Consider the following 18,697-nt stretch of genomic DNA (forward strand, 5'->3'; position numbering starts at 1 on the left):
TCCTCTGGCCCAGGCTCTGCACTGAGATGGGGCCAGGGTCTCACTGCCCCTGTTGTGGATCACAGAGTGTGACCGGCGGATGTGTGCTGAACTTTGGGCCCCGTGGAAACAGCATAGTCACCATCCCTCGGGAGCGCCTGCAAGCTGGTGTGGAATATACCTTCAACCTGATTGTGTGGAAGGCCGGCAGGAAGGAGGAGTCCACCAACCAGACGGTAGGTGCCACCCTCCCTTGGCCTTAGGCCAGGAAAGGGGAGCCTCAGGCCTGCGGTGGGGGGAGGGGTCGCTGCCAGGAAGGACTGCGTGCACAGGGCTGCCTCCCACAGATAGGGCCAAACACCCTTTTTATTTTTTGTGTGGCAGAGACAGAGAGAGGGACAGATAGGGACAAACAGGAAAGGAGAGAGATGAGAAACATCAATCCTTTGTTGCAGTTCCTTAGTTGTTCATTGATTGATTTCTCATATGTGCCTTTACCCGGGGGCTACAGCAGACCGAGTAACCCCTTGCTCAAGCCAGCGACCTTGGGCTCAAGCTGGTGAGCCTTGCTCAAACCCAATGAGCCCACGCTCAAGCTGGCGACCTCGGGGTCTCGAACCTGGGTTCTCCGCGGCCCAGTCCGATGCTCTATCCACTGCACCACCGCCTGGTCAGGCCCAAACACCCTTTTTAAAGGTTTCCTACATTGTAGTACTTACAGAGGCTATCAGTTCTCTGAGTCACAAATTCTGATACAAATTCTGTTTAGTAAGACATCCTGCTTTAGCATTACTTCTTCCAAACGCAGTACGCTACGCTTCAAACCTTGGAGGTGTGGAGCTCTTGTGATTTTGAGGCATAAACTGTCCCAACAGCGCAAAGGCTAACAAGGAAGAAACATTGCTTCCTGAGAGTGGCTGTCCTAGTTTTCTAAGGGGGTGCTGTTCTTCCCTCTCTGTTGGTACTTGCTCTGATCCCCTCCCCTGGGTCGGCCAGGTAGGTCAGGACTGGTGTGCGGTGACCCCATATCAGCTACCCCCCCCTGCTGTTGGGCCTGCTGATGGGAGCAGGTATGCCAGGCTTTGCTGGTACCTGGGGTGGGGTATCTGTCCCCAGTGCCAGGCTTCCTAGGTGGCCTGTACAAGAGGGAGTGTCTGGGGAGGTAAGTGCTTGGAGCAGAAGTCCAACCTGGCTAGGCTGTCTGAGTTGGGTCCCACCCTCCAGCCCAGGACAGCAGGAACTTCAGGAGGGGCTGTATAAAACATAGTTGTCCTCAATCCATGGGCGCATTGATATGTGAGCACATATCAAGTGCCTCCTGTGTGCCAGGACCAAGCTGGGCACTTAATGCTGCAATAAATTAGCCCAACATGGTCTCTGCTCCTTGAGATGATCCCTACTCCATAACCAGATGAATGCACACTGTCCCATGGGAATTTCGAGTTTGGGCTGAGTAGTTGGCAGGGCACAGAGGGGAGCTTTCCCACTGGGGGCGAGAGCATGTGCAGAGGACGAGGCCCTTCTGGGCCGGACCACCCCACCACCCTGAGCAGACTTGGGAGCTGGGCCTCTAAGGCAGAGGCCCCGTCTCAGAGCATGGCCTCCCTGTAATCTAATCCCACCCCACCACAGGTGCTCATCCGGAGTGGCCAGCTGCCCATTGTGTCCTTGGAGTGCGTGTCCTGCAAGGCACAGGGGGTGTACGCAGTGAGCCGCAGCTCCTATGTGTACTTGGAGGGCCGCTGTGACAGCTGCAGTGGGGGCTCCAAGCGAGGGGTGAGCTGGGGGCCTGGGGTCGGAGCAGGGTTGGTATAGGGTCTGGGCTTAGGTGGGGAGGTGCCCAAGCCCTGGAGGTGACAGCAGTACCAGTGCCACCCCTGAGTGCCCATCTGTGCCCCACAGCTCTGGGCTGCTCGCACCTTTAGCAACAAGACGCTGGTGCTGGATGAGACCACCACGTCCACGGGCAGCACTGGCATGCGGCTGGTGGTACGGCGTGGCGTGCTGCAAGATGGTGAGGGCTACACGTTCACGCTCACAGTGCTGGGCCACTCTGGCGAGGAGGAGGGCTACGCCTCCATCCACCTCTCCCCCAACCGCCCTCCGCTGGGGGGCTCCTGCCAGCTCTTCCCACTGGACTCCGTGCACGCCCTCACCACCAAGGTGCACTTCAAGTGTGAGGGTGAGTGCGGCCGCGTGTGGGAGGCAGAAGGCCACGATGATGCCCATGGAGGGGCCTGCATGGGGAGGCTGGGGTGACGGTTGTGGCCCGCAGGTTGGCACGATGCTGAGGACGCGGGCGCCCCACTGGTGTACGCTCTGCTGCTGCAGCGCTGTCGCCAGGGACACTGTGAGGAATTCTGCGTCTACAAGGGCAGTCTCTCCACCTACGGGGCTGTACTGCCACCCGGCTTCACTCCCCACTTTGAGGTGGGTCTGGCCGTGGTGGTGCAGGACCAGCTGGGTGCTGCTGTGGTCGCCCTCAACAGGTGAGCAGGGCTCGTGGGGGTGGGGCCTGTGGTGTGGGCAGGGATTGTTCCCTGTTCACTCATGGTCTCTGTGCGCAGGTCTCTGGCCATCACCCTGCCAGAGCCCCCAGGTGATGCCCTGGGTGGCCCCCTGGACCTCACTGTGTGGCTGCACAGCCTCACGGAGAGCATGCTGCCCAAACTGCTGAGACAGGCCGACCCCCAGCACGTCATCGAGTACTCCCTGGCCCTCATCACTGTGCTCAACGAGGTCAGTTCCCGGGGAGTCTGCCCTCGGGTGGGTGCTGGCCTGGAGCAGTACTTCTGACTATCCTTGCGTTCTTGCAAAGAGCTTGTCCCCTGGCTCCCAACAGGCAAAATTCCTCACCTCCTTGAAATGACTTGTGTGCTCAGTAGACCCCTCTGTGATCTTTTCCCAGTGCCCGATTTCCCCTGCCGTGCCTCTCCCTGTGCCCCAGACCCTCCGCAGGATCTGGCAAAGCCCCCTTTTGCCCTGGAAGGAACAGGGTTTGTGTCACTGCCCGTGTTATGCAGCACCTGAGATGGCCTGTGCTGTGTCCATCTGCATTGCTGGTGGAGCTGCTGTTGCCCACTGATGGCTACCTTGTGCCCACCACCCACAGTATGAGCAGTCCCTGGCCATGGCGACAGAACTGGACTCTAGGTGGCAGCTGCAAGCCCAGATACGCAAGAACATCACAGAGACCTTGGTCTCCCTGAGGGTTAACACCGTGGATGACATCCAGCAGGTTGCGGCAGTGCTGGCCCAGTGCATGGTAGGATGGGACCCAGGCTCTTTGGCAGCCCTGGGCCCCTGTGCCCTGAGAGTCAGGCCGGCCATGAGCCCTTCCTAAGGGGAGCCCAGCGTGAGCCACAGGTGTCCCTAGGATGACCCTGCAGGGGGCCCAGGGCGTAAGGCACAGCTCAGGTATGGGGAGGCTGACATGAAGTGGCTGTCTCGTGCCCATTCCCTCCAACCTGTGATCACACTTGACATGTCTCTACAGCTCTGAGAGGCTGCCCACAACCTTACCCAGGAACTAGGGACTGCTGGGCTGGGCACAGTCTTGGTGAGGGTGGGGGGTGCTGTACCCAAGATGGCAGGGGATTGCCACAGAGGCCTCAGCGGAGAAAGGAGCACAGAGCCTTCTGGGACAGGGTTGCCCTATCTGCCACGTGGCATCTGTGGCTGTGTGTGTGTGGCTAGGGCAGCAGGGCCATGTTACCTTAGAGTGCTTGTAGGTCGGGAGGAGACCCAGAAGGTCTCTCAGCCAGGAGGCACGAGGGGGAACCTATGGTTGGGTGGTTTAGCGAGACCCGTTGGAGGCAGGGAGGCCGTGGTCATGGAGATCACCCCAGAATCACAGCAAATGTGATAGAGCTAAGCTGGGCCAAGGTGCGGAAGGGGGAGTTACCAGGCTGGAGCGAGCTGGACACCGGCCAGGGCTTCCTGCAGGTGTCCAGCAGGGAGCCCGTGTGCCGCTCGTGCCTGAAGAAGACACTGCACAAGCTGGAGGCCATGATGCGCATCCTGCAGGCTGAGACCACCGCAGGGATCGGAACACCTACCGCCATTGCCGACAGCATCCTCAACATCACAGGTGCGGCCTGGGGCTGGGAGCACATTGCGCTCCCCCTACCTTCTCCCATCTTTCCACCCCCCCACCTCTTCTCCATCTCTCCCCTAACCCCTCCCCCCATGCTTCCCCCTTTCCACAGGCGACCTCATCCACCTGGCCAGCTCCGACGTCCAGGACCTACAGCCCTCAGAGCCCGGAGCTGAGCCACCTTCACTGATGGTAGCATCCAGGGCCTATAACCTGTCGTCGGCCCTCATGTGCATCCTCATGCGCTCCCGGGTGCTGAACGAGGAGCCCCTGACCCTGGCGGGGGAGGAGATCGTGGCACAGGGCAAGCGCTCGGACCCGCTGAGCCTGCTGTGCCAGGGCAACACCTCCGGCCCCGGCTGCCACTTCTCGATCCCTGCCGCCTTCAGCGGGGCCCTGTCCAACCTCAGCGACGTGGTGCAGCTCATCTTCCTGGTCGACTCCAACCCCTTTCCCTTCGGCTACATAAACAACTACACTGTCTCCACCAAGGTGGCATCTATGGCCTTTCAGACACAAGCTGGCACCCAGATCCCCATTGGGCACCTGGCCTCGGAGCGCGCCATCACCGTGAAGGTGCCCAACAGCTCTGACCAGGCTGCCCGCGGCCGCCGCCTCCCTGTCGATTTGGCCATCGTCCCACCCCGGGCCTCGGTCAGTGCTGTGGTCGCCCCTGACCACAGCAAACCCGAGGCAGGGCTGCACCTACAGCTCACCTACACTGTGCTGAACGGTGGGTGCTGTGACCTGGGCGCTGGGCTCTGGGGAAACGGGGGGAGCAGGCATTGTCTCATGCATGATGGCGCCTCCAGCCCCTGCAACAGGGAGGGTTCGAGGGCTTCCAGGGGTGTCCCCCGGGGGAGCAGTCCTCTGACCCTGCACATGCCGCCTCCAGAGCACTACGTGTCCGAGGAGCCTGAGCCCTACCTGGCTGTCTACCTGCACTCGGCACCCTGGCCCAACGAGCACAACTGCTCATCCAGCAGGAAGATCAGTCTCGAGGCGTTGGCGGGCGAGGACCACAGGCTCTACACCTTTTTCTTCGCCCCTGGGTGAGACCCTGGGAGTGGCTTGCATGCTGGATCGCTGGGTCTGACCAATCCAGGATTGTTGACATGGGTGGGGCTGGTCTCTGAGGACCAGCTGGACACGATCAGATCCGTATGTGCCCAGGCCACGTGGGCTTGCCGGGGGGCAGGTATGCAGCAGAGTGGTTGGGGAGTGGCCAGGCCTGGCCGTGCATGGTGAGCGTGGCTTCAGCTGAGAACAGTGCCCTGGCTCGGGACCAGGGGCTGGGCAGGGTGTGGCCGTGACACTCCTCCCTGCTTCTCCCAGGACCAGAGACCCAGGCAGGCGTTTCTACCTGAACCTGACCAGCCACTTCCGCTGGTCTGCTCTCGAAGTGTCTGTGGGCTTGTACTCGTCCCTGTGCCAGTACTTCGACGAGGAGGAGATGATGTGGCGGACAGAGGGGCTTGTGCCCCTGGAGGAGACCTCGCCCAGCCAGGCGGTCTGCCTCACCCGCCACCTCACTGCCTTTGGAGCCAGCCTCTTCGTGCCCCCCAGCCACGTGCACTTCATCTTCCCTGTGAGTGGCGCCATGTTTCTGAGCAGTGTGGAGGCCTCAGCTTCATCCTGAGACAGTGAGGCAAGGGCCGTGCTTCCTGGGCCTGATGGCTCTGTCTCCCCAGGAGCCAGCCTTGGACATGAACTACGTCGTCCTGCTGACGTGTGCCATGTGCCTGGTGACCTACGCGGTAATGGCTGTGATCCTGCGTAAGCTGGACCAGCTCGACATTAGCCGGGTCCGCGTCATCCCTTTCTGCGGAAAGGGGGGTCGCTTCAAGTACGAGATCCTGGTCAAGACTGGCTGGGGCCGAGGCTCAGGTGAGGGCAGGGTCCCCCTCAGCTGGGCTCCCAGGCCACTCTCCTTTGCTGTCTGGCCACCTTCCCTAGTGGCGATCGTCATAATAGATGCCATACAACAAAACTCACTTTATCAGATACCATGTAAAGTAGTAGCTCGTTAATTCTTGCAGTGACCTGTGGACAGGGTGTCACCCTTCCTGAGGATGGGGAAAGTTCCTTTGTGAAGCAGGTGCTGTCAGCCCAGATGGTCTTGCTTCATACAGTCATGTGGGCCCGACTAGTGTGTGCAGGCTCTGAGAGGGAGCGCAGTGATGAATGGGGGAAATGATAACTCACTGTAAAAACAACAATTATTTCCAAGACATCAAAAACTATTGGTTATAAACATAGTTCAGTGTACTTAAGACATTAGACACACTGGGAATTAAAGTGTTTTATTTCTTTGTGAGAAACTCAAGAGTAGTTTGAACAGTGTTCTCTTGTGTAATTCCTGATATAGAGTGGCTGTATTTTCTGTGCCTTGGCTTAGTGCCATATTTCAACATTTCTTGTTTGCACTCCGTGTTGTGAAATATCTCAGAGAGCTCATACAGCGTTTTCGCTGGCATCAGTTGCTCTGTGACATCTTTATCCATTTTGTTACTGCCGTTGTCCTTATTTCTGCTGGGAGGTTTGTCACTGATGGCCTCTTGGCAGTGTCAGCACTCCCATGACTGCTTCTTCAGTAGTCCATTTATTTTTGATTCAGATTTTATGTCCAGCATTACCATTTTTTATTTCTTTGCTGTGCTTTCATCTGCTGGCCAGTCCCCTCTTCCGATGACCCATTCTTATAAAACACCACATGGTTTGTCTTTGGGAGACAAGGAGGCAGCACCACTATACACTTGGTGGCCTCTGGGAGCTGAAGCCCCAAGTGACCCATCCTCAGCAGGCTTTGGGAGAAGTGGCGTGATCGGTCACTGACCACGCTGTGATCCCTTATTTACATAGCAGTCTGAGGAGCTAGCAGCCAAGTTTATATTTTATACAGTTACAGATGGCATGCCATCATAACTGACATATGAACCATGTGGTTGGGGGCTGTGTTCATTTAACGAATTCAGGTAACTGAGGTCTGTGTTTGTAATTGCTGAGCAGAGTGAGGGCTGCCTGTGCTTGCATGAAGACAGGGCAAAAAATGTTGCTGGGGTCGCATGTTTGGTGGGCAGCAAACCCAGAGTCCTGCTGCCTCTCCGTCTACGCCCCAGGTACCACGGCACACGTGGGCATCATGCTGTACGGAGCGGACAGCCGGAGCGGCCACCGGCACCTGGATGGGGACAGAGCCTTCCACCGCAACAGTCTGGACATCTTCCAGATCGCCACCCCACACAGTCTGGGCAGCGTGTGGAAGATCCGGGTGTGGCACGACAATAAAGGTCTGGGAGGGCACCTGCTGCTGCCCCTCTGCCTGCCTGTCTGGCACCCTGCAGCCCTGACCCACCTCCCGACCCCCCTGCAGGGCTCAGCCCCGCCTGGTTCCTGCAGCACATCATCGTCAGGGACCTGCAGACGGCCCGCAGCACTTTCTTCCTGGTCAACGACTGGCTGTCTGTGGAGACCGAGGCTAATGGGGGCCTGGTGGAGAAGGAGGTGTTAGCAGCAAGTAAGGTCCCGCCTCCTTGCCACCCCTGTAGGCTGGAGGAGGTGTCAGTAACTCTGGCCTCCTGAAGCTGGTCCTGTGCCCTTTCTTTAGGTGACATGGCCCTTCGGCGATTCCAGCGCCTCCTGGTGTCCGAGCTCCAGCGTGGCTTTTTTGACAAGCATATCTGGCTCTCCATATGGGACCGGCCACCTAGAAGCCGCTTCACTCGGGTCCAGCGAGCCACCTGCTGTGTTCTCCTCATCTGCCTTTTCCTGGGTGCCAATGCCGTGTGGTATGGAGTCGTGGGAGACACTGCCTACAGGTGAGTGCCTGTCGGGATTCCTATGCCCAACCCCTCTTGTTCCCCCTCGCAGCCTAACACAGCCAAGTTTCCTCTCCTGCCACATAGCATGGTGCCTGTGTCCAGTCTGATCCCGCTCAGTGTGGACACGATCGCCGTTGGCCTGGTGTCCAGTGTGGTTGTCTACCCCATCTACCTCGTTATCCTGTTCCTCTTCCGGATGTCCCGGAGCAAGGTGGGCTGGGGACCTCAGCGCTCCGGGGGTGGGGCCGTTGCCTCTGCGAAGGGCTGTGGTGTCCAGCATGAGAGCTAGCGAGGGACAATCAGCAAGGCCTTTAGAAGCACAGATTGTTGAAATCGTGAGTGAATGAGGGGCTGTCACAACCTACGGCACAGAAATGAACAGGACTGATCAGGGAGTCCCATGAACGACTGCAGACTAGCAGAAAGAAATGAACAAGTTCCTGGACAGAAAAACTGCCAACACTGACCGGAGGAGAAACAGGAAAATCTGAGCAGAACTGTAGCAAGTGAAGAGAGTGAATTGGTGATTTAATACCTCCCACGAAGAAAAGCACAGATGGCCTCACTGGTGATTATGCCCAGCAGAGGAGAATCAACAGTCCTTCCTAGACTCACACACACGCGGGAGGAGGGGGCGCTCCCGATACCACAGCCAGGCAGGGACGTCGCAAGAAGAGGGAGCCACAGACCACTGTCCCTTAGGAACACGCAGGCAGAAACCCTCACAAGAGAGCAGCAAATCAAATCCAGCAACTCATAAGATAGGACTGTACATGTAACCGAGAGGGATGTACCCGGGAAGCCAGTACAGTGAGAGTAAGGAGCTATGTGCAACTGTTTATATTGAAATTAATTAAAATTAAATAAAATCAGCACCTCAGTTCCTCAGTTGCACCAATCACATTTGAAGTGCTCCATCGGCAACATGTGGCTAGTGGCTACTGTGACAGATAATGCAGATAGAGAATGGGTGCATCTTTCTAGAACATTCTCTGGGGAAATACTAGTCTAGACTGTCTGCGCAGGAGTGTGGATGCCTCCCTGGGCAGCAGCCAGAGCTACCTCCTGTTGACCACCCGCTTCTCCCTGCAGGTGGCCGGGGCCCCAAATTCCACCCCCACAGGGCAGCAGGTCCTGGACACGGACAGCTACCTGGACTCCTCTGTGCTGGACAGCTCCTTCCTCACCTTCCCCGGGCTCCGTGCTGAGGTGGGGGCTCCAGAGGGGCCCTGGCTGGGTTGGGTGGGTCCCACGGCCTCTGCACAGCCCAGAGTCTGAGGCTCTGTCTGTGCTTCTCAGCAGGCCTGTGCTGGACAAATGAAAAATGACTTATTCCTGGATGATTCCAAAAGGTGAGGGTCCCTAGAGAAAAACGTGAGCCTTGGTGTTGGTCAGCTGCACGGGTGCCATGTTATGGGTATATCTGGGCTGCATGTGCTGTGTCATGTGTTCATGTGTTCTCACCGTGTTCTTGGCCCTGCGTGATGTTGCACAGAAGCCCCACGCATCCGTGTGTGGCTGGATGTGCAGACGTGTTCCCTCGGGATAACCTTGCTGACCTGTGTCATCTGTAGCCTGGTGTGCTGGCCGTCCAGCGAAGGCACGCTCAGTTGGCCAGACTTGCTAAGTGACCCATCCATCATGGGCAGCACCCTGCAGCGGCTGGCACGGGGTCGAATGGGCCACATTCTGGGCCCAGAGGAGGACAGTCTCTCCCTGGTCAGCCCCTCCTCACCTGCTAAATACTTCTCAGCTTCAGGTAAGCAGGGGTAGGGAGGTATCTAAGTTCTCCCCGGAGGGTTCCAAGGCTCAGGGTGGGAGGAGCCTGCTCTCCCTGACACATTCTGTGTTCTCTAGATGAAGACCTGATCCGCCAGGTCCTCACGGAAGGACTCAGCAGCCTGGCCCCCACCCAGGACACTCCAGTGGAAACAGACCTGTTCACTGGCCTGTGAGTGCCCTGCTCCTGGGGCGGGGGAGGCGTGTGTGGGGGACCCAAGCCAAGAAGCCCTGCTTCCTGCCTAGGGCTGGCCTCCTATTGTCCAGCCCCGTGTCCCCAGTGCAGACTGAGGTGACATTATGGGACCTCTGAACCCCTCATCTTTTAAAAACTTCATGGGGTTGGCCATGCCCAGCAAACATTCCCTTTGGTGTAGCAGGAGCGAGGGACATTTGAGGAACAGAAAGGGTGGCTGAGAGAGGGACAGACAGACAGGAAGGGAGAGAGATGAGAAACATCAGTTCTTTGTTGTGACATTTTAGTAGCTTTCTTATATGTGCCTTGATCGGGAGGCTCCAGCCGAGCCAGTTACCCCTTGCTCAAGCCAGCGACCACGTACTCAAGTGAGATGAGCCCACGCTCAAGCCGGTGACCTCGGGGTTTCAAACCTGGGTCCTCTGCATCCCAGGCTGATGATCTATCCACTGTGTCACCACCTGGTCAGGCCATGACAGGTTTTTAAATATCCTATTTTTAAGAATTTCTCAATTTTGGGGCTGGTTTCCAATTTAGTATCAAGATTCATTAGGAATTACCTTATATTTCTATTATATATATTTAAAATTCACATTTCTTTTATTTTTATAATGTATTCTTTTATTTTTTATGTGTGACAGACAGATAGGGACAGACAGATGGGAAGGGGAAGAGATGAGAAGCATCAGTTCTTCATTGTGGCTCCTTAGTTGTTCATTGATTGCTCTCCTACATGTGCCCTGACTGGGGGGCTACAGCAGACAGAGTGACCCCTTGCTCAAGCCAGTGACCTTGGGCTCAAACTGGTGAGCCTTGTTCAAACCGGATGAGCCTGTGCTCAAGCTGGCAACCTTGGGGTTTCGAATGTAGGTCTTCCACGTCCCAGTCTGACGCTCTATCCACTGCGCCACCACCTGGTCAGGCAATATTCACATTTCTGTTCTGTTGTTTTTTTTTTTGTTTTGGGTTTTTTTTTTTGGTGAGAGGAGGGGAGATACAGAGGCAGGCTCCCACATGCGCCCCAACCCGGATCCATCTGGCAACCCTTCTATGGCCGATGCTTGAGTATTGTGCTATTTTTAGCATCTGAGGTGGTGCTCAGACCAACTGTGCTATCCTCAGTGCCTGGGACCACACTTGAACCAATTGAGCCACTGGCTACAGGAGGAGAAGAAAGAAGGGGGAGAGAAAATGAGGGAGAAGCAGATGGTTGCTTCTCCTGTGTGTCCTGACCAGAAATTGAGCCTGGGACATCCATATGCCAGGCTGACACTCTATCCACTGAGGCACCAGCCAGGGCCACCATTCTGTTTTTAATCTTTTTATTTGAGAGAGAGGAAGTGGGAGAGAGAAACATTGAGTTGTTGTTCCACTTCTTTATGCATTTATTCATTGATGCTCGTATGTGCCCTGACCAGGGATCAAACCCATAACCTCAGCATGTTGGGATGATGCTCTAACCAACTGAGCTATCTGGCCAGGGCTCCATTCCTTTTAACTTTTCTCATTTTTAAGCAACTAAAAATTACTGAAATACACAAGCTATCTCAAAGCATAGAGAAAGAGGGATAGTTTCTCTGATCTTTTTTTTTTTTTTTTTTTTTGAGAGACAGAGCCAGAGAGGCAAGAACAGTATGTGCCCTGACCAGGGATCGAATCAGCAACCTCTGTGCTGCAGTACGATCTAGTCATTTTATGAAGACAGATAACCATAATATGATGACATTTTTATGAAGAAATTGCCAGTTGATTAAAAGCTATAACACAGGGAGGTCCTGAGACAGTAATTATAAGCTGATCATCCCAGATATCTCCAGCCCACACCCTTCCGGATTCTGGTTCAGACATTGCTTGTCTACTGACAGCACCTCATGGGTATTTCGTGTGCAGTGCAGCCTTAACAGCCTACACACAGCACTTGATCTCTCCACTGAGACATTTCCATCCCCCAGCCAGAAACCCTGTATTCATTCTTGACTCCTTTTTGCATCCTTTCTCATGCAAGCCTTCTTTCCATCTGCCCTTGCATCTTCCAACCAAGCATCATCTTCCGCCTGGACCATCCCAGGACCCCGTAGTGAAGTCCTGCTCCTCCATCTGCACCAGAGAGAACTGCTCCCTAAAGCAGGCCCTGTCATGGTGCTCTTGGGGCACTGGCTGGCTATGGCTGTCTGATGGGCTGCACCAAAATTCAGGGCTTAAAACAGCTCAGCTAGCAGGCATCTTGGTAAGGGCTGGTGGTGGGAGGCTTCAGCTCCTCCCCATTGGATCTCACCACTGAGCTGCTCAAGGATCCTCACGTGGCAGCCAGTGTCCCTCAAGTGGGTGGTCTGAGAGCAAGGCAGAAGCCAGTTTCCTTGCCCAACCAAGTGGTGGCACAGTGGATAGAGCATTGACCTGGGACATGAAGGACCCAGGTTCGAAACCGCGAGGTCACCGGCTTGAAGGTGGGATCATAGACATGATCCCATGGTAGCTGGCTTGAAGCCCAAGGTCGCTGGCTTGAGCAAGGGTCACTGGCACAGCTGGAGCCCCCCAGTCAAGGCACATGTGAGAAGCAATCAATGAACAACTAAAGGGACTCAACTATGAGTTGATGCTTCTCATCTCTCTCTCCCTTTCTTTCTATCTGACCCCGCCCCTCACTCACTCTCACTTAAAAAAGCAGCAGCAGCAGCCAGTTTCTTTGATGGCCCACTCCCATTAGTCAGCTACTGTCATTCCACAATGTCTTCTTGGTTTCTCCATGGGCGGGAATTATGCAGGGGTGTGATGCCAGGGCGGGAAGTGTCATTGGGACATCTTGGAGGCGAGCCCCCCAGGACTGGCTTTACTGCTGAACATGCTCCACCAGCCATCCCCAGTCTGGCCCCACGCCTCCCCGAGTTCTCTCCTGCCACCTTCCCTCTGTCACCCACTTCCCTTCGGCTTCAGCATCCCTTGCTTTCCTGCCTCCATCTTTTGTATCTGCTACTCCCTCTGCCTAGGCTGCTCCTCCCAGAGACAAGAGCCTCATGGTCTACTTCCTTCAGGTCTTCGCTCAAAGCTGCCTAATCAGAACCTTCCTTCCTGCCTTACGCAAATGTAGTAAGGTACAGTAACGTGGACCATGCATGTGTACACACAGACATAGGCTTCTGTCTCCTCCCCTGCTCCCTGTACATTAAGCAATGTTCATGCTTATTGTCTGCTTCCCCTACTAGTATGTGTACATTATAAGTGCATGCACTTTGTTCTTTTTACTCAGTGCCTAGAACAGTGCCTGGCATTTGGTAGGGGGTCAGCGTACTTGTTGAATGACTGAAGGAATCAGTGAATGCGGTCCAATAATAGGCATAGTCTTTGCTGTTATGCATCTTAGAGTCTAATGTAAAATTCTATGTGTTGTATGCTGTATCCACTATATGACCTGATAAAACATGTTTATACCCACATGTAAAATAGAAACGCGCACATACAGAAAAGGCACTAGAAGTAACTATTAACACTACTGGCCCTTACATCATGGAAATGCTGGTATTAAGTATCTGTGCTCACGTGCTCTCTCTCTCTCTCTCTCTCTCTTTTAAATTCAAACGTTTAATGAACTGTGTAGGGCTGGGCTGGTGTAAATTTACCACATGTTGACACCAAAGCTGGGCCTTTGGTGCTGGCTGGACTTGCTGCACTTGGGTTGGGCACAAATATTTTTCTTGGCCAAGATTCATTACAGAACTGTGAAAAACAGTTTTCTCCCTGTGGCCCAAACAGTGGCCTCTGAGCCTTCTCTTGCTGCCTTTCACTAAGAGGCACCTCTCAGAAGCTGTCCGCATTTGCCATGTTTATGGGTTTGTTCCTCTTCCAGCGTAGTAGTAGCCTCTGTCTGGATGCACTCATCTTTTTACATGGGCCCTATAGTGTGGCACATTGTTTGAGCTGTTTCCAAATGGCTGATCTTTGCCATTTCCTGGGTAAACTCTTGGAGCTTTCCCTTCTGAATGATTTTGTGGTGATTATAAAGCTGATATATTAAAAATAAAAAAAAAACTGATATAGCTTCTCTGTTAGGTCTGAAACCTTGATCTGGAGGCTGTCCCTGAAGGCAGTCTTGAATGCATCGTCTTTCTGACTGCTCTTATTGACATTTTCTTTCTTTCTTTCTTTTTTTTTATTTTTTTTTTCATTTTTCTGAAGCTGGAAACAGGGAGAGACAGTCAGACAGACTCCCGCATGCGCCCAACCGGGATCCACCCGGCACGCCCACCAGGGGGCGACGCTCTGCCCACCAGGGGGCGATGCTCTGCCCATCCTGGGCGTCGCCATGTTGCGACCAGAGCCACTCCAGCGCCTGAGGCAGATGCCACAGAGCCATCCCCAGCGCCCGGGCCATCCTTGCTCCAATGGAGCCTTGGCTGCGGGAGGGGAAGAGAGAGACAGAGAGGAAAGCGCGGTGGAGGGGTGGAGAAGCAAATGGGTGCTTCTCCTGTGTACCCTGGCCGGGAATCGAACCCGGGTCCTCCGCATGCTAGGCCGACGCTCTACCGCTCTTTATTTTTGACAGAGACAGAGAGAGGGACAGATAGGAACAGATAGACAGGAAGGGAGAGAGATTAGAAGCATCAATTCTTCATTGTGGCTCCTTAATCTCCTTAATTGTTCAGTGACTGCTTTCTCATTTGTGCCTTGACCAGGCTATAGCAGAGCAAGTGACCCCTTACTCAAGACAGCAACCTTGGGCTTCAAGTCAGTGACCTTTGGAATCAAGCCCGTGACTATGGGGTCATGTCTATGATCCCACGCTCAAGCCAGCAACCCCGCACTCAAGCTGGTGAGCCCATGCTCAAGCCGGATGAGTCTGCACTCAAGCTGGCGACCTCAGGGTTTCAAACCTGGGTCCTCTGTGTCCCTGTTCGACACTGTTAACCACTGCACCACTGCCTAGTCAGGCTCTTGTTGATGTTTTCAATCAGCTCCTGGGCCCTATCTTCAGGATCTCAATGCTCTAGTACAGAGAGGAAAAGTTGGCCTGACCAGGCGGTGGCACAGTGGGTAGAGTGTTGACCTGGGATGCTGAGAAACAGGTTCAAAAAAACCCTGAGGTTGCTGGCTTGAGCACAGGCTTACCAGCTTTAGCACGGGATTATCAACATGATCCTGGGGTTGCTGGCTTGAGCAAGGGGTCACTGGCTCGGCTCAAGCCCCCTGGTCAAGGCACATATGAGAAGCAATCAGTGAATGACGAAAGTTACACAACTATGAATTGATGCTTCTCTCTCCACTCTCTCATCCTTCCTGTCTGTCTCTGCCTTTCTCTCTCTCAAAAAAAGCGTAGGGTCCTGACCTCCCTTCCAGCATCATCAGCTGGCCATTGGGACTGGAGTGGCAATAGAAGGGCTAGAAACCCTGCAGCTGCCCCGACCGGGTTCCTCTTCACAGCTCTCCTTGCCCTGCTGTTGCTCCTTCCCCCCCCCCCCCCAACGGCTGTGGCTTCTGGTCCTTGCACTTTGTGTGGGGCATGTCCACTTTCTGTCACTCTACCATGTCTTTTCTGTGTTCTATTTATTATTATCCTACATTCTTCAATACTCTGTGCTACTTTTATAATCAGAAAAGTCAACTTTAAAAGGTGTTTTTCATTGCTGTCCTCTCCGTGATTGCCTCCCTCCATAGACAATATTGCTTGTAGATGATTCTCTAAGAAATGTAGAAACCAGAAACATTGGGTGGCTCAGTGGCAGGTGCACGCTGAGATTTGGAAGTCCGTTCTCTTCTATTCCATAATCAGAGCACAGTTGGGCAGAAATCCCCCCCAAGTCGCACTGTGAGAGACGTGGTGTCTGGGTTCTATGGAGTGCTATGTACTGGTGGAATTTGAAAGACAAACGCACATGTCCTTGTCCAAAAGTTAGCGTTAGGTTACAAAGGAGCGCCAGCACCAGGTCCTCCGTGCACCGTGGGCAGAGGGGAACCCGGGTCCTCCGTGCACCGTGGGCAGAGGGGAACCCGGGTCCTCCGTGCACCGTGGGCAGAGGGGAACCCGGGTCCTCCGTGCACCGTGGGCAGAGGGGAGGCCGAGTGGCGGGGGTGCTCCCTGAGGTTCATGGTCATTTGCCAGCCAGAAGAGCAGGCAACGGGACAGGAGAGGGGTGAAGAGGTCACAGAGATAGGGGCAGGGGCAGTGGAGTGAGCAAGAAGCGAGGGGGAGAGACAGGCTGCCAGGACTTTCTACCTGGGGGTGGGGGCAGGGCCCGAGCTGCTCGGGGAACTGCCCCGCAGATGACGTGGGCAGTGTGTGGGCTGACTGGAATGCCTGCCGCTCCCCTTCCCTGTGCCTCAGGTCCAGTGCCCCTGGGGAGAGGACTGAGATGCTGCTGCTGCAGAGGCTGGGGGCGCGGGGGCTGCCCAGCCCAGGCCTGACTTGGGAGCAGCCCCAGTCGGCCCAGCTCTCCAGGACAGGTGCGCTCAGGTGTCCCCCAGCACGCCCTTGCCTGCTGCTCGCTTCGGCCCCCAGTCACCGATCTGTCTCTGCCTCCCCAGGGCTGGTGGAAGGCCTGCGGAAACAACTGCTGCCGGCCTGGTGTGCACCCCTGGCCCATGGGCTCAGCCTCCTACTGGTGGCTGTGGCTGTGGCAGTGTCAGGGTGGGTCGGAGCCAGCTTCCGCCCCGGTGTGAGTGTCATGTGGCTCCTCTCAAGCAGCTCCAGCTTCCTGGCATCATTCCTTGGCTGGGAGCCGCTCAAGGTGAGTGGGATGGAAGGGGGCCAGGCTGCCAGCCTCCGGCACTCCTGGGCCCCTCTGATGCCACCCCTGGCCTAGGTCCTGCTGGAAGCCCTGTACTTCTCCCTGGTGGCCAAGCGGCTGCACCCTGACGAGGACGACACTCTGGTGGAGAGCCCGGCTGTGACGCCTGTCAGTGAGCGTGTGCCCCGGGTGCGGCCCCCCCACGGCTTCGCACTCTTTCTGGCCAAGGAAGAAGCCCGAAAAGTCAAGAGGCTGCACAGGATGCTGAGGGTGAGCCAGGCTGCCGCGCCCAGCACCTCTCTACCCTGTTGGCCAGTGCAGCCTCTTCCTAGAGGTCCTGCCCTTCTCAAAAACCTCACATGCACCACTCCCTCTCCGAAGAAGGCCCCAGGGCTCTGCAGCCTGGGCCCAGCTCCCTCCCATCACCCGACTCCTGCTGCCGCTCATCTTGACCCCTTCCTGTGCCCAGCTCCAGAGCCTGCTTCTGCCAGGCCTGGCAGGGCCCTAGATGTGGCTTCCTTGGCCTTTCGTGGACCATGTGTCTGCCCCCAGGTGGCGCGCTGGCAGAGTATCTGCTGTCCTTTCTCGGTGCCAGACACCCTGGCCATGGGCAGTTTGCTGTCCAGAAGCTTTGCCCTGTTTTGATGGGCAGGCGGCTGGGATTGACTGACAGCAGGGTTGTCCCTGCCTCCCAGAGCCTCCTGGTGTATATGCTCTTCCTGTTGGTGACACTGCTGGCCAACTATGGAGACGCCTCATGCCATAGCCATGCCTACCGCCTACAAAGTGCCATCAGGCAGGAGTTAGATAGCCGGGCCTTCCTCGCTATTACCCGGTACGGACCCCTGTATGCATGTACACATCTATCTCCTGGGTCAAGGTGGTGCTGATGCCAGCCAGCGTCCACCTTGGTCCTGCCCTGGATCCAACTCAGCCCTCGGGACATTGGGAAGGGTCTGGATGGGTAGAAACCAGAGATACTGCTAAACCTATGGCACACAGGACAGCCCATAACAGTTATCTGTCCCTGGACGTCAATAGGCCAAGACTGAGGAACCAGGTTGTGCCTCGTCCCCTCTGGCAGCACTGGCAGCCTCCTGTGGGCTGGGGGGGGTTGCAGTAGTTGTGCTTCCTGGGCCTCTCGGAGCCCTGGCACACAGGGAGCTGAAGTGTGGAGCATGTGACTGTGTCTGGTGGTAACAGGTCTGATGAGTTCTGGCCCTGGATGTCCCACGTGCTGCTACCCTATGTCCACGGGAACCAGTCCAGCCCAGAGCTGGGGCCCCCGCGGTTGCGGCAGGTGCGGCTGAAAGAAGGTGAGCTGGGGGTCGCTCTGGCACTTGTCCCTGCTCTTTCCCAAGGAGAAGCCTTTGGCAGGGTTCCGGTTTGACTGCATAGCTGTGTGATCTTTACCCTCTCCCTGCCTCATTTTCCCTGTTGGTCAGTGAGACCAGGTCGTCTACCTTCAGAATTGCTGGGAGGGACTCGGGGAGATCATGTGGACATGTTTACCAGGCAGCTGGTAGACAGTGAACTCCGCTGGTTTGGTCATACTCAATCCCCAGCCCTCTGATTTCAGCACTCTGCCCAGACCGGCCTGCCTCAGGGGTGCACACGTGCTCGGCAGCTTCAGGTGGCTTCAGCACCAGCGACTATGGCATTGGCTGGGGGAATGCTGCTCACAATGGCTCTGAGATGTGGACCTACTCTGCGCCAGACTTGCTGGGGTGAGCATAGGAGGGGCCGGGCCTTCTCCAGAGGAGCCTCTTTCCCTTGGCCAGCATGGGCCCTATTTGCTGCAGGGTTGGGCGGGGTCTAACGCTGCCCCTCACTCTTAGCGTCTGGTACTGGGGCTACTGCACTGTGTACGACAGTGGGGGCTACGTGCAGGAGCTGGGGCTGAGCCTGGAGGAGAGCCGCGCACAGCTGGGTTTCCTGCAGCTGCACAACTGGATCGACAACAGGTAGGCAGCCATCCTGCCCCTGTCCACTGGGCCCTCGGTGGTTCCCCTCATCCGTGATCCCAGTCTACCCCCACCCCCAGTGCCGCTCCAGATCAGTCCTGGAAGTGACCTCCACTTCCTCCCTGGTCCACGCGCCCTCTGAC

At 55.9% G+C, this 18,697-nt stretch overlaps 1 protein-coding gene across 4 annotated transcripts in view; it reads left to right on the forward strand.

Annotated features, from left to right (window-relative positions):
• The window catches only part of PKD1 (polycystin 1, transient receptor potential channel interacting), a 53,175-nt gene that overhangs the window by 31,643 nt on the left and 2,835 nt on the right, over positions 1–18,697 (forward strand). For 2 of the 4 annotated variants that reach the window (XM_066382877.1, XM_066382879.1), the window contains exons 16-41: positions 66–215; positions 1,612–1,755; positions 1,882–2,161; positions 2,255–2,468; positions 2,547–2,718; positions 3,092–3,244; positions 3,925–4,069; positions 4,188–4,808; positions 4,971–5,127; positions 5,411–5,663; positions 5,767–5,962; positions 7,195–7,365; positions 7,449–7,592; positions 7,683–7,893; positions 7,981–8,107; positions 8,989–9,105; positions 9,196–9,248; positions 9,471–9,655; positions 9,754–9,847; positions 16,188–16,306; positions 16,388–16,590; positions 16,666–16,860; positions 17,286–17,425; positions 17,794–17,906; positions 18,170–18,317; positions 18,429–18,554. In XM_066382877.1, the coding sequence (XP_066238974.1) occupies positions 66–215; positions 1,612–1,755; positions 1,882–2,161; positions 2,255–2,468; positions 2,547–2,718; positions 3,092–3,244; positions 3,925–4,069; positions 4,188–4,808; positions 4,971–5,127; positions 5,411–5,663; positions 5,767–5,962; positions 7,195–7,365; positions 7,449–7,592; positions 7,683–7,893; positions 7,981–8,107; positions 8,989–9,105; positions 9,196–9,248; positions 9,471–9,655; positions 9,754–9,847; positions 16,188–16,306; positions 16,388–16,590; positions 16,666–16,860; positions 17,286–17,425; positions 17,794–17,906; positions 18,170–18,317; positions 18,429–18,554 (4,631 nt within the window). Of the gene's footprint in view, positions 1–65; positions 216–1,611; positions 1,756–1,881; positions 2,162–2,254; positions 2,469–2,546; positions 2,719–3,091; positions 3,245–3,924; positions 4,070–4,187; positions 4,809–4,970; positions 5,128–5,410; positions 5,664–5,766; positions 5,963–7,194; positions 7,366–7,448; positions 7,593–7,682; positions 7,894–7,980; positions 8,108–8,988; positions 9,106–9,195; positions 9,249–9,470; positions 9,656–9,753; positions 9,848–12,858; positions 12,964–16,187; positions 16,307–16,387; positions 16,591–16,665; positions 16,861–17,285; positions 17,426–17,793; positions 17,907–18,169; positions 18,318–18,428; positions 18,555–18,697 lie in introns of those variants that run through there. The other 2 variants (XM_066382878.1, XM_066382880.1) reach the window with 2 other exon arrangements.

Source organism: Saccopteryx leptura, chromosome 4 (genome assembly GCF_036850995.1).
Source record: "Saccopteryx leptura isolate mSacLep1 chromosome 4, mSacLep1_pri_phased_curated, whole genome shotgun sequence".
Taxonomy (NCBI): Eukaryota; Metazoa; Chordata; class Mammalia; order Chiroptera; family Emballonuridae; genus Saccopteryx; species Saccopteryx leptura.